Below are 13,461 nucleotides of genomic sequence, written 5' to 3'. Positions count from 1 at the left end.
GAAGGATGGGACTCTTAGATTGTGCATTTATTATAAAGGGTTGAATAAGCTCACTATTAAGAATAAATATCATATTCCCAGAATAAATGAGCTATTAGACCGATTGCATGGAGCTCATATATTTATAAAGATTGAGTTAAAGTCTAGATATTATCAAATCAATATATTCCTAAGATGGCTTTTAATGAGCAAGATATTCTTAAGACTGATTGCATGGAGCCCATATATTTATAAAGATTGAGTTAAAGTCAGGATATTAACAAATAAGGACATTCCTAAGATGGATTTTAATGAGTAGGATATTCTTAAGATGTATTTTAATACCAGATATGGACATTATGAGTTCACAATAATGCCATTTTGGTTAACTAATATGCTTCCTACCTTAATGCAAGAAATCTTTAAGAGTATCTGGTTGATTGCAAGAAATCTTCAAAGAGCATCTGGATGATTTCATTTTAGTCTTCTTTTGATTACATTGTGATCTACATCCTTATATTATGGTGTCAGCTTAATCCATAGAGGATTATTTGATTTAATGTTAAATAGTAATAGGCTAGAACTATGACACATTAGAGGCTAGGTGGCACCACTAGATTCGTCTCACTGATCAAGGCACCTCCCTATTGTATAGGAGAGGTGTAGTAAATTAAGAACATGTGGAGAGGAAAATGGGTCTAGGTGGCAATCACTTGTGGTAGCCTATTAATTGAGCAAGCTCTCATTCACTTGTGTGTGATTACAAAGTGCTTAGTGGTGTAGCCCTTGTTGGTTAATATAATCATCATGTGTGATCCTTACTAGAAACCATGCTCTATTGTCTTTGTGTTAATCATTGTGTTTGGTCATTTCCATTATGGCTAAACTCATTTTCTGAGTGATAATTAATAGTGCTTAATCCATGTGCCCTTTACTAATCACCCCTCTTAGTTCAAACAATTGGTATTAGAGCTACACATTTATATCAGGGTTTCTTTATCTTAATGACTAGGAGCCTTGATTAAGAGAGGGAAATTCTTCATCATTTGTTTCAGGGAGTCTTGGTTGGTTATGAGAAGGTTCTTCTTTGAGAGAGTCTTGGTTGTTATATGAGAGGGTTCTTCTTTGAGAGAGTCTTGGTTGGTCTATGAGAGGGTTCTTCTTTGAGAGAGTCTTGGTTGGTATATGAGAGGTTTCTTATTATTCTTTAATGAAGTGGTACATTGGAGAGTAGAGAGAGACCTTGTTCTTTATGGGGATATTTGTGCAAATTATCATCTTTCTCTTTGTCAAAGGTTGGTAAAGTCGCCTCAAAAAGTCATGTGTGTAAATGTGGGTGAGAGTCTTAGTGAGCAAGAAAGAGAAGTCAAGACAAGGAGCTTGTGGATTTTATTCTTTGAGAGAAAGAGCTCATACTCTATGTGAGTTGGAAGTGTGACGGATAGAGAGCTTCTTCAAACTATGTGTATGAATTCCTCTCAGCCATGTGAGCAGATCTGTTAGGACGACAAATGTAAGGCTAGGAGGAGTTGGGCAATTTAGGGGAGTTCGGGCAAGTGTGGATGGCCAGGGCTATAGTTAGCCAACTAGGGTCTATATCCAGCAGTTGAGTGGAAAGTTGCCCTATTCTCTTCTAGGAGGTCTCATGGATATCTTATACTGGTATTAGAGCTATGAGATCTACGCGCTAGCCAACTGCACCACTGTCGCAACAACGTAGCAGCCCCTCGCCTTCTTGTTCGCATCAGTTGTCGTTGTAGAAGTGCACAATAGCCATAGCATACGGTTGTTCTCACAGCTGTTGCAGAGTTGGCCATAAGAGCAACCACAATAGCCCCAGACAAAGACCAAGAGATACCAAGAGATACCATGATAGCACCCGACAACAACAGTGTAGCTTGTCGTGCATCCGCGGGTGTGAGAGTGTCCACAAGAGAGCCACCAGCAACAACACGATACCGATGCTCTTTACAGGCAATAGGATGGTCCACCTGCACACAGCCCACCAAGACCCACACAACACAGCCGATCTGAAAACGGCGTTAACAGCAAGGCCAAGGAGAATGTACAGTCGCCAACTTCTCTCTCTCTCTCTCTCTCTCTCTCTCCCCCCCTGGTTACTTATCTACACAGGAAGGGGCGATCAACAGCAGCCTGCCATCTTTTTCTCTACAGTTGGTCGCATGTAAGAGAGGAGGTTTTCTCTCTTGCTTTCTCTACAACCGCACAGAGAGGAGGCTTTTTCTCTCTATTTATCTACAGCCCGTACACACCAAGGGGACAAGAGTGGCCAAGCCCCACACAACACACAATGGCATCAACAGTAAGGCTTTGCCAGACAACAATAAGGAGCGTGTGCAGACAAGTCGCGTCACTTCAGAGTTAGCAGCAAAAGTTTGATTTTGAGTGAGTCGATTTTGGCCAGGTACTAGTCTTCATCTTGCACACAAATTTGATTTGTTACCATGACCTTTAAAGTTTTCGAGCATCCTGAGGGGGGTCAGTAGCACAGCGGTCATCCATCTCTGGATACCAATATGGCTGATCTAGATGTGAGTGATCATGGATTTGTGGATTTACATGCACACACTTTATTATAATCACGCACACACTTTATTATAATCACGCACACAACGTATTGAACAAAGTTTACTTGTTCTTTCTCAAATTTTACAGACCATGCAAGCGACTCTCCAGCAGTTGGTCGCTAGTTTATTATAATCACGCACACAACGTATTGAATAAAGTTTACTTGTTCTTTCTCAAATTTTACAGACCATGCAAGCGATTGGTCGCTAGTTCAGGGTTTCGGAGTGTCTCGGTTGATACTCCAGGGGCATCTATCCTTGGGGGGTCAACTCAAGACATTGTAACACCCGGGGATCAGGAAGTGGTAGCTATGCTAAAGAGCATGAAACCTCCTGTGTTCCACAGGGAAGAGAAGGAGCATAATAAAGATGTAGTGAACACTTTTTTACAAAAGTGGACAAACTTGCACCTTTTGAAGCATTCTCCTGATGATGTGTTTGCGCTCTTGAGGCAAGTCTTATGCTTGAGGGGGCAAGGCCTACAAATGGTGAGCCTTGGTGAGAGCGATCGACCTACATTATGGGTTGCTTTTGAGGCGTGTTTTTGGAAATAATTCTTACCTGAGAATGAGAAGGATCGCAAAATTGGAATGATTGGGACAGCTGTAAGATGGAAGGTCTTACGTTGAACCAATATATTTCTAAGTATCGTGAGGTAATTCTCAAGCTTGAGGGTTTGAATAATTTCCAAAAAGTACGAGGTTTTCTACGTGGTGGTTTAGATAATGAGACTAAGGTTAAAACTCAATACCCTAAAACTTTAGAAGAGGCCATAAAGAGTGCACACATCTTTGATGATAATATTGAGAAGAAACACACGGCCAAGACACCTTGGGTTGGAGCATTCGACTTAGTTCTAAGGGGAACAAAAACGGAAGGGGGCCAAACAAGGTAGTGATGTAGTTAAGAAGGCTAAGGGGCCAAAGGGGTCCCTTGTCTCCACAAGATTTTGAGCAAGCTAAAAAGAAAAAAATATGTTTTATTTGCATGGCTTTGATCACGATAAACAGAATTATCCAAAGAACTATGTAAGGATGTCGATAAGGGTAGTAATAAGGTAGTGTACACGGTGCAAGTCTTGCCACACTTGAGGCTTCTCAAACGTTTTCTGAAGTTCAAGTATGCCATACTGATGCCACACATGAGTGTTGTGTAACTTCTATGATGTGGGTACCCTCTTTCGAGCCTTATGATTTAGTTCAGATGCATGGACACATCAACAGACGAAGAGTTCGTGTCATGATTGACAATGGGGCTACACATAACTTTATGAATTATCACTTGGTTAAAAAATTAAAATTGTCACAAAGCCCTAGTGATCATAAATACATGGTATCTCTTGCTAATGGGCATGATAAGCATGTATGGGACACATTGGTTAAGGAAGTATCACTCATTATTCAAGGACATGAAATGCACTTATATTTTTAGGTTATGCATATTACTAGAGCTTATGTTATTTTTGGGTTGTGAATGGTTGTTTCATTTAGGACCATATCTCTCTCATAGTTATCTAGATAATATTTTGATTTTGAGGTCAAAAGTATTATCTAGATAATACTTTTGATTTTGAGGTCAATGGTAAACAAGTTCGTCTACAAGGTAAGCGCGATGTGCCCCCATCTCCACTCATTTGTTCTGCTGAAGTGCACCGCCTTGTACATGCTCATGAAATAGAAAATCTCTTTTTGTGTTACATGTCTTCTTTAGTTTTGTCTCATGATGATGATGCTAGTGGTGGTGATTTTAATTCCAATTTAAGTATTAAATCTCTCAATTCTATCATATGTGAACAACATGTTAGTGCTAGGCCTAATAATGAACAAGCTCAAATTTTTCTTAAGCTCACTCAACAAGTTTCTAATTCTTTGCAAAGTCTTTTGATTGAATTTCGTAATGTGTTTCCAAGCAACTTACCGCTGTGTACTAGCCTACTGAAAGAATTCAAAAGGTTAAAGATTTTCTACAATATCATAAGGATATACTGAAGATTGCTAAGGAAAATGCTAGATAGGCCCAAGATCGTTACAAGCACTATGTGGACAAAGACCATAGAGTGGTCATGTTTGAAAAAGGTGACCAAGTATTTCTCAAGGTTCCCCCGATTTTAGATACTTTGAGGACGAGCAAAGTGCCAAAGTTGTCGCCTAGGTATTGTGGACCTTTCACAATAATTAAGCGTGTAGATGAAGTTGCCTACAAGTTAGCTCTGCCAGAACATTCCAAGGTTCACCCTGTTTTTTATGTTAGTCATCTACGAAAATGACTAGGCAAAGATGTCAATGTGATGGATATAGGTGTTCTTGTATATTTAATTGAGCCTCCAGTTTTACCACATGAGCCAGCGTGCATCTTAGGCTTTCAAGAGAAGTGAGCTCATCATAGAATTAGATAACATTGTCTAGTTAAGTGGAAGGATAGACCGGAAGAAGGTTCAACTTGGGAGGACGTTAGTACTCTCAAGACTTGATACCCTACCTTTGTTTTCAAGGAAGAAAACTCTTCCAAAAGGGGGGAGTAATGTCAGGACAAGGGTTAGGCTAGGGGGATTTGGGCGGTTCATGGGAATCCGGACAAGTGTGGATGGCCAGGGCTATACTTAGTTGGCTAGGGTCTATATCCGGTGGTTGGTGGAGAGTTGCCCTATTCTCTTCTAGGAGGCCTCATGGAGGTCTCATGAAGATCTTATAAGATCCCTATGTGGTAACTCTTCTGTGTGGGAGGTGCATCTTTATGTGAGTGTTATGTGAGTGTTATGTGCATCTTTATGTGAGTGTTATGTGCAAGTGGAAGAAAACACTTCCATCAGCAAACTCCTGCATCCTTAAGTAGCTTGGTCAAATGACCTCCTATAGTAGTCTATTCTGGTGGTTTTGTGGTTTTAGGCACGAGTAGTGAACAAGTAGTTTGCTAAAAATAACTAATATAAGTGAAGTTGGGAAGTAACAAAGCAGCACGTGTGGTGTCTCTTCACAAATTCTGTGTGGCAAAGCAAACAACAATGTTGGCAACTAAGAGCTATGGCTTGGGCTTCAGCTTTGTGTTCAAGCTAGAGATTGTAAAGGTGACCTCAAGTATGAGGCTTGTTAACTATGTGCTATAAGTTGTTTTGTAAACAGTCCTTTCAATGCATTCATCCACGATTGAGCGCAACTTCCCTAGATCTCCATTGCATCAGAAGTGTGAGCTCTAATAGATTATAACTCAGCCTAAAGAGCACCACGTGACGTGCAAACTTGCACGCGGTGCACTAAAATTCGTGTAATAGCCACCTCAATCTCCAATATATATATATATATACATACAAGAAACCTACATCATTTACAACACTACTTGTGACATTTTCCAATAGAAACATTGGTAGAAATGTTCATAAATTAACGTTGCTATAGATATTGTAATGTGACATGATATAAAAAGTCATTTGCTAAGAAGAGTGTTGTTAAGCCCCCAATGTGTAGTATTGTAAGTTCATAATATTTTCAATAGACTTCAAGATTTTTAGTTTTGAATTTGCACTAAGAATCCCACTCATACAGTTTTATCCTTTAATTTAAGTGGTAAAAGTAAACTTTTTAATGCTTCACCACTAGATGAATATAGGACTGTGCACAAGGAAACACAAAGGGTAATGAATATAGGAGTGTGCTTGCACAAGGAACAACAAAGGGTAATGAAATGCATTTAGAAATGTCAGACACTTATAGCCTTGCATTTGAATGTTTTTTAATCCCAAGTCCATGGGTGAATATGTTTTTTTTTAAAATGTCTCTTTGACTTGATGTCCCACATTATTGCTATCTTTATGGACTTTACATAGCACATTTCTTGAACTTGCTTCTTTATGACCTTTTATGTATTCAAATTTTGAGGTAGCAATAGACTTCAAAGAAGGGTATATCCTCCTAAGAAAGTTATGAATTATTAAAGTCCCTAAATAAGTGCACAATTTGGGGGAAAAACAACATGACACTCTTCAAACAAATTCCCCCAAAAAAGCTTTGATTGATTACAACTTCTTCCACACTTTTCCTTGTTTATGTAAGCTCATGTAACTTGTGGGCATTATTTTCGATTATTTCCTTGCTCACGTAGCTCATGTAACTTGTGGGCATTATTTTCTATAACTTCCTTGCTCATGTAGCTCATGTAACTTGTGGGCATTATTTTCTATAACTTCCTTTCTCATGTAAGCTCATGTAACTTGTGGGAATTATTTTCATAATAAGTTAAAAGGCTTATGAATAGCTTGAAAATTGTGAAAATTGGGGCCTTAACATCCTCCACCTCTTGAGATTTGAAGTTTAAAGATATTGGTAATGTCATGGTGGGTTCTTTCTAAGGGGTTAACCTTATTCTAAGAAACTTCCTTCAAGAAAGATAACTTTACTTTACTTGAGATGGTCATGCTTCTAGAAAATTTTTTTGTGTGAAAATGGTCATATATTTGTGCATGACCATTTTATTATGCTTGGATTAAGGACGTACAAAACCATAATTGGTGAGTTGTTCCCCAATGGTACATAAGACATCTTGCTTGCTTCCATGGTCCAAATGGATTATAATTTATAATAAAAATCAACCTTGACTTAGCCTTTGACTTTAATGCAAAATCACATATATCCTTACCATAAGGTACATTTAACAACCTTTACAAGCATATTTCTTCACAGCCTTACTTTGGTTTTCTTATTAGATACGTTATTGTTGAACATGTAGATTATAGCGCATAAAGAACTTGAAATAGAATGGATTTAATACAAGTCAATTGGCAAGTGAAAAAAACAATGTGAGAGCATGGATGACCCTCAACAGTGATCTTTACCCATGCAAAAAGAGTGGACACCTTTTGTATATATTTTTTCTAAATCATACATTTGGTACTTTTCTTTTAAGGAGTTGGTAGGTAGCTACATTATTTCAACCATCTACAACGTAGCTAGACTCTTAAGTTAGAAAAAATGTCTAGTATTTTTTGTAGTTGAATGAGAATTGTTTGATTCCTTTAAAAAAATAAGCTTTGTGGATACTTTTTTAATTTCAATGATCATAACACCATCATCCTCTTTAATGCATTGAAGAGTGGGGTAGGAGAACATGGACACCATTCTATCATGCATATGTTTCCAATCATAGAATATGACACATTGGGTGAATAATTAGGTCTTATGGATCCTTATAAAGATGCCTTATGCAACCTTTTAGGGGTAAAAAACGAACCATGAATTTAGCATTCACATTTCAATAGTGAGCATCTTAGCTAGTCACCTTCAAAAAATGAACCATGAATTTAGCATTCACATTTCAATAGTGAGCATCTTAGCTAGTCACCTTCAAAAGCATTTCTTGTTAATTGTTCAATGTGTCGAGATGGAAAAACGAGCTAGTTCAACTAACTTGAGCAACCATTGTCTAAAAAGTTCCATAAGTTGAGAAGTCTATGTAGAATCGCTATAACATATGCTTTTTTTGTACCATACACACCAACCATGTCTTGGTGAGACAAGAAGTTTGAGCTGTCAAATATAACATATAGCAAGAAAGATAACAATTATTTCAAGGACGGGTTTAATGTTGTACTAGTCACATGTTAACATTTAAGCATTTGATGAATATTAGATATAAAAAAGGGTTACTAATCATGAATGACTCTTGCGTAAATGAAAATAAAACATTTAAGCATTTGATGAATATTAGATATAAAAAAGGGTTACTAATCATGAATGACTCTTGCGTAAATGAAAATAAAACATTCTAAGTATTTTTGATAGCTTTTGAGAGCACATACTCCCTAGAAATCTGAAATGGATAATGGGAAGACTCCCTATTTAAGTCTTGGAAATAAGTAGAGCTCAAAATCTCAATCTTGATGAATCTTGACATCATACATAAGATCTTCTAAGTCTTTTTGAGCTCTTAAGGGCACATACTCCTTAATCTTAAATGGAAAAGGAGAAGGCTTGAAAATAAAGCTCAAAATTTGAACCTTGATGAATCTTAACATCCATAAGTTCTCAATTGAGAAATCTCCATGAAAAAATGTTAAAAATTACTTAGATGTATTATATATATTCATGCCAAGTCTCACGTGAAAACTAGCATTTTTATGATAGGTTGTTGAAAAATGAAACTTTTCCTTATGTCGTATTTAGCACTTATATGTGCATTTGATTTAGAATAAACAAGTGTGACATGTAAAACTTAGTATTTATTTTTTCAAAAATAGGGAAATAGAAAAGTCTAGCTTTCAAAAGCAACATTACATCTCATTGGAAGGTGAAACTACTCATTACATATTTGGAGGAAGTGTAACGATATTAAGGGAAAGCTATTTATTTTGATGGTCATACTTAGTCAAGGTGTTATAGTAGCTTGGGATGAGAAGCTACATATTTAAAGCATGAATCTCCAAGATATGAGGCCCCATTTTTAGATGATTATACCTAATCAAGGTATTATAGTAGCTTGGAATGAGTAGCAACATATTTAAAGCATGAATCTCCAACATACGAGGCCCCATCAAGATTTACTTGGAGAAAGGCTCCCCTTAAAATCTCATTTAAATATTTTTCAATTATTTGGAATATTAATTAAATACTATCATTTGTCCACCATCAATCATTTACAAGTATTACCTAGATTATGTTCTTTATTGAGAAAAGGGTATACTTAGATTAAGGTTCATAAACAACAATACTCAGCACTTAAGTTGCATTATTTGGTCCCCCCAAAAGTAGTCAAATTACTGCCTTTTTGAATGAAAATTCTTTCATATGATTCTTTTCTTTCGTACAAAATTCATATGTATAGAAGAGTTTTCATACGGAAGTGGGCCCAAAAGACTAAAACATAAAATGGGGCCGAGAAGTCTAAAACCTAAAATGGGCATTATTTCCTGAAAACTTACCCAAATAGGGTCCTGTTTGTAGTTAAATTGATCAAAATGGACCTATCCATCTAGCCTGTTAAAACCCAAAAAAACACATTTATCCTAGATTATGCATTACTTTTAGAAACTATGTGCAAAAATAAAAAAATTATGGATATTACTAGCAAGTACATGCTAAAATAAAAATTATCCTTCCTCCCCCTACCTTGAAAATTGACATTAAAGGTTGTTCACATGATTCTTAAGAACTACATGGACTTGTTTTCGAATTGAACTTTTTTATTGAAACATAAATCAAAAAGCTTTTTTGTGCATGGGGTTGAGAAAAGAAATGTCTATAGTTACAAAAAAAAACTAAAGTTCAAAAACTTGCCATTTTTTAAAAAGCTTATTGGAAAGGCTTCCCAAAAATCAATGCTCATGTACACACTTAATGAAAATCTATGCTCATGTATACTCAGAGCAAATTCTAAGTGTAAAATAAACACTTCACTAAAACAATGAGCTCAGGCACATGCTAACTTCTCAACAAAGTTAAGCACAAAAACTCAGCATCATCTCCTTTATCTTAAAGGAGCTTTTGCCTTTCTTGGATGAGTAAGGAGCGCTTATGAGAGGCATTTTCATCCTGTGTGCATAAAATGCTCAAGCACACATAAAGATCAAGTATACACTAAGTGTAAAATAAACATTTCACTAAAGAAATTGACAAATGCAAAGCAAGTGCAAGCACAAGCACAAGCACTGACACAAGCATACGCACGAGCACACATCAAGTTTTAACTCATTAATGCCAATGTTCACTAGAGTTATTAACAATTACAATGCGAACTTAGCACATTTCAAGCTCTAAGGAAACACCAACTGCAAAAAAGACACTTCATTAAAAGAATTGAAGAAATTATAAAATGTAAGGCAAAGCTTATTAGCAGATGTCAAACTCTTAACACCAGGTGGGCTTAACACCAGGTGGGCTTAACACCGAGCTAAGGCACATGTTAACTTCTTGGCCAATTAAGCACAAAAGAATTATCCTCCTTTCCAAGGCAAAGCTTACTAGATAGATGTCAAACTCTTAGCACCAAGTGACGTGTGCCACATGTTAACTTCTTGGCAAATTAAGCACAAGAAGCATTCTCCTCCTTTCCAAGGACAAACTACCTCTTAGATTTCCATCTTTTTTTTTGGTGCTCCTTAAGCAATAATAGTGAAAATGAATATTGAGATGACCCATGTATGTATAGATTAGAGGGATGTCTATGCAATTTATTTAGACTCTGTGTGTGTGGTAGTGGTGCAACAAGGAGGTCACCCTCTATAGATACTCCTTGTCTTGGTCTCTATGCACCACATGGCTTGTTTTAGTGACATTGTGAAGGATGTGACTTTTATGAGGGTCTAATTTGTGCCTACATGGTGTGTTTGTTGTGGGTGGTACCTTCAAAGTTAAACTGGATGCATGGTGGGAAAATGAGTGAGCATTGGACTTGAGTTGTAATTGATATAGGCAATTAGGTGGGCTAAGGTAAAAAAAAATTAAGGGTTTAATTAGCGCCTAGTGCGTTGATTGCTTACAGAGAGACTCACAAACATGTGATTATGAGAGACCCGTGAGCACCTACGATGGATAATTCACCAAGGGGGAGAGAATCACGAGCATGTGAATGTCATAAGACTCATGAGGAGCGACTAGAATCACGAGCATGTGAATATGATACTCATGAGCAACTAGAATAGCACATGCACTAGCAAGGGTTATATGAAATGAGCGGTGATATCTTGAAATCATGTAGCCTTCACATAATTGGAGGTTCCTTAAGGATGGCTAGACATGAGCATGTGACATATGTATAGGTACCATGTGGACGAAATGGACAAGTTATGGAGGAAAAGGCCTTTACATGCTCATGAAGATTCCTAGTGGAACCCTTTTAGCTCTCAGTTTGAAGGGCTGAAGGGCTTGGTGATGATGACCGGGGGCTAGTGTGGTGTGTGAAGATGTGATGTGGGCGCCTTGGCTGCCCGGAGTATGGGCGGACGCGTGTGAAGCAAAGCTTTTTAATTTTCAAGGAGATGAGGCTAACGTGAACGTGTGGACTGCGTTTGCCTTGGTAATTTTTGTAAAGGGGCCCAGGCGCTAGGGGGTAGGTACGACATTATTGAAGGGAGGAGGTTGACACGTGGAGTTCTAGATGGACACGGGGCAGCATGTGAATGGGACAAGCGGGTTCATCTTCTGCAATTTGAAGAAATGGAAAAAGGGAACGGGGTTGCCCTTTTTGTGGTCTCCTGCTGCGCCACTTTTTCATCATGGGTGGCGAATATCTAAACTGTCACCGCCAAAATAGCAGTTAAATTAGCGGCCCCTGCGCCAAAAGTAGCCCCTACATTACTAGCAGGTGCAGGCTAAAATAGCCTCTGGATTGGCTGCCCTTTACCACATGTGGCCGCCAAACAAACTAGCAGATAGCTTTCTAAGTCCGCATTCACCTGTTTGGCCAAAATAGCCTTGCAAATCCCGTCACCCGAATCCCGATTTGCCTGCTGTGGCCAAAAGTAGCAATGCCCCAAAGCTCCTATTTCTGAGGCCATGGAAAACTGAAGTTATCTTTTGGGTGGCTTTGGGTACGTGGGATCTCTTCCTGCACAGCGCTTGTGGCTATGGCGTCTCTTTTTGGTCGTTAAAAAAAGCATACATGACCCTCCCATGCCTCGACCATGGCTTGATGCTAAGGAAAATGCTCCAAAGAACTCTGCAGAGGATGTTTTTCTGTTCAAAAACAGGACGAAAAGCATCGGAAGAAGTGGGTTCTTCTTTAAAGGTTAGAATTGAGAAGCTTTAACTGACCAATCAGCTGGTAGTGAACAGTTGGAACGAACAGCTGCAATGTATCCCTCATTCAAGAAGAAAAAATGGGTTTTGGCACACAGTATGCCTCCTCACTTCAGTGCTCAGATAACGATTCAGTCCCATGGCATCATGTCAAGAAGATAGGGTGCTTCACGGGGACATGATTTCTGCAGAGTTCTTATAACTAAAACTTGTGACCTAAAGAAGCTTTCCACAGTTGCTGTGAGCAGGTTTCATGGCACCGACCACAGTGGATGATGACGAAAAAGGCTATGATTACTCAGAAAGCAAGGAAGAAGAGAGTAGCCATGATGGGTATGAATCTGATTATGGCGATTCTGACTGTTCTGTTACTTCCGGTGTAGACGGCCACCTCCAGGAAGCAATTGTGCCCTATCCGGATCTGCCAGCAGCTGGTATAAAGGTAAGATTATTTCAGAGTTTCTTGTCATCTTGCCTGTCAAAGCCTATAGTTATGTAAGCGTTTATCATGCTTTGAGCACAAGATTAATACCCAAGTTTGAGTCATTCTAAAGCCCATGTAATGTAAGCTTTTACAATGAAAGTTGGAGGGTTTAATTACTCCATCAAGCTTCATGGAAGAAGCAAGTAGTCTGTGGCAAAAGCTTCGAAGTGTGGGGCTCTCTTTGAATGGCTCTCCTCCTATTTGAGGACATTAAAGTCTGTGGTTCTGAGTGCCTAAGACATGGCTTTTGGGGAGCATACTCATAAGAAGTCCCAAATTTTTTGAAGCGATTGTCTCTCTTTGAAGGAACTACAATTTTCCATATTCTCAAGTCAATCTCATCTCAATTATAGGATTTATGGTGAACAAAAAACCTTTAATACGTTCTAAAAATATGCATGTACTATACATTCCACACACACACACTCTCTCTCTCTCTCTCCCCCCCCCCACCCCAACACCACCACGGGAAAAAAAAAGCTGAGTTGTCAACAGGTCTTCTTCATAAAACTAACGACCTTGCCATGCATGAGAGAGATTGTTTCCATGAAAGCACTCCCAGGTATTGTCTTCAAAATGTTTGTTTGTTGCCAATGCTCTCCCATCTGGCCTAGTCCAGCAGCTACCACATGGCTAGATTTTCTGAAATTATTTTTTTCTTCTGCTCCCCCATAAGTCTCATTGTTAC

The 13,461-nt window shown here is 38.4% G+C and overlaps 1 protein-coding gene across 1 annotated transcript in view; it reads left to right on the top strand.

Annotated features, from left to right (window-relative positions):
• The first annotated feature begins 11,742 nt into the window (after window positions 1–11,742).
• Window positions 11,743–13,461, top strand: part of LOC147638172 (uncharacterized) — a 57,434-nt gene continuing 55,715 nt past the window's right edge. Inside the window, exon 1 of the mRNA XM_086798100.1 lies at window positions 11,743–12,731. Within this exon, the coding sequence (XP_086654226.1) occupies window positions 12,543–12,731 (189 nt within the window). The 5' untranslated portion in view covers window positions 11,743–12,542. The remainder of the gene's footprint in view (window positions 12,732–13,461) is intronic.

This window comes from Cibotium barometz, chromosome 5 (assembly GCF_041138505.1).
Source record: "Cibotium barometz isolate CiBa-2024 chromosome 5, ASM4113850v1, whole genome shotgun sequence".
In the NCBI taxonomy this organism is placed as follows: Eukaryota; Viridiplantae; Streptophyta; class Polypodiopsida; order Cyatheales; family Cibotiaceae; genus Cibotium; species Cibotium barometz.
Note: the sequence above shows the minus strand (reverse complement) of the source record. Positions and strands in the feature narration are given on the sequence as shown.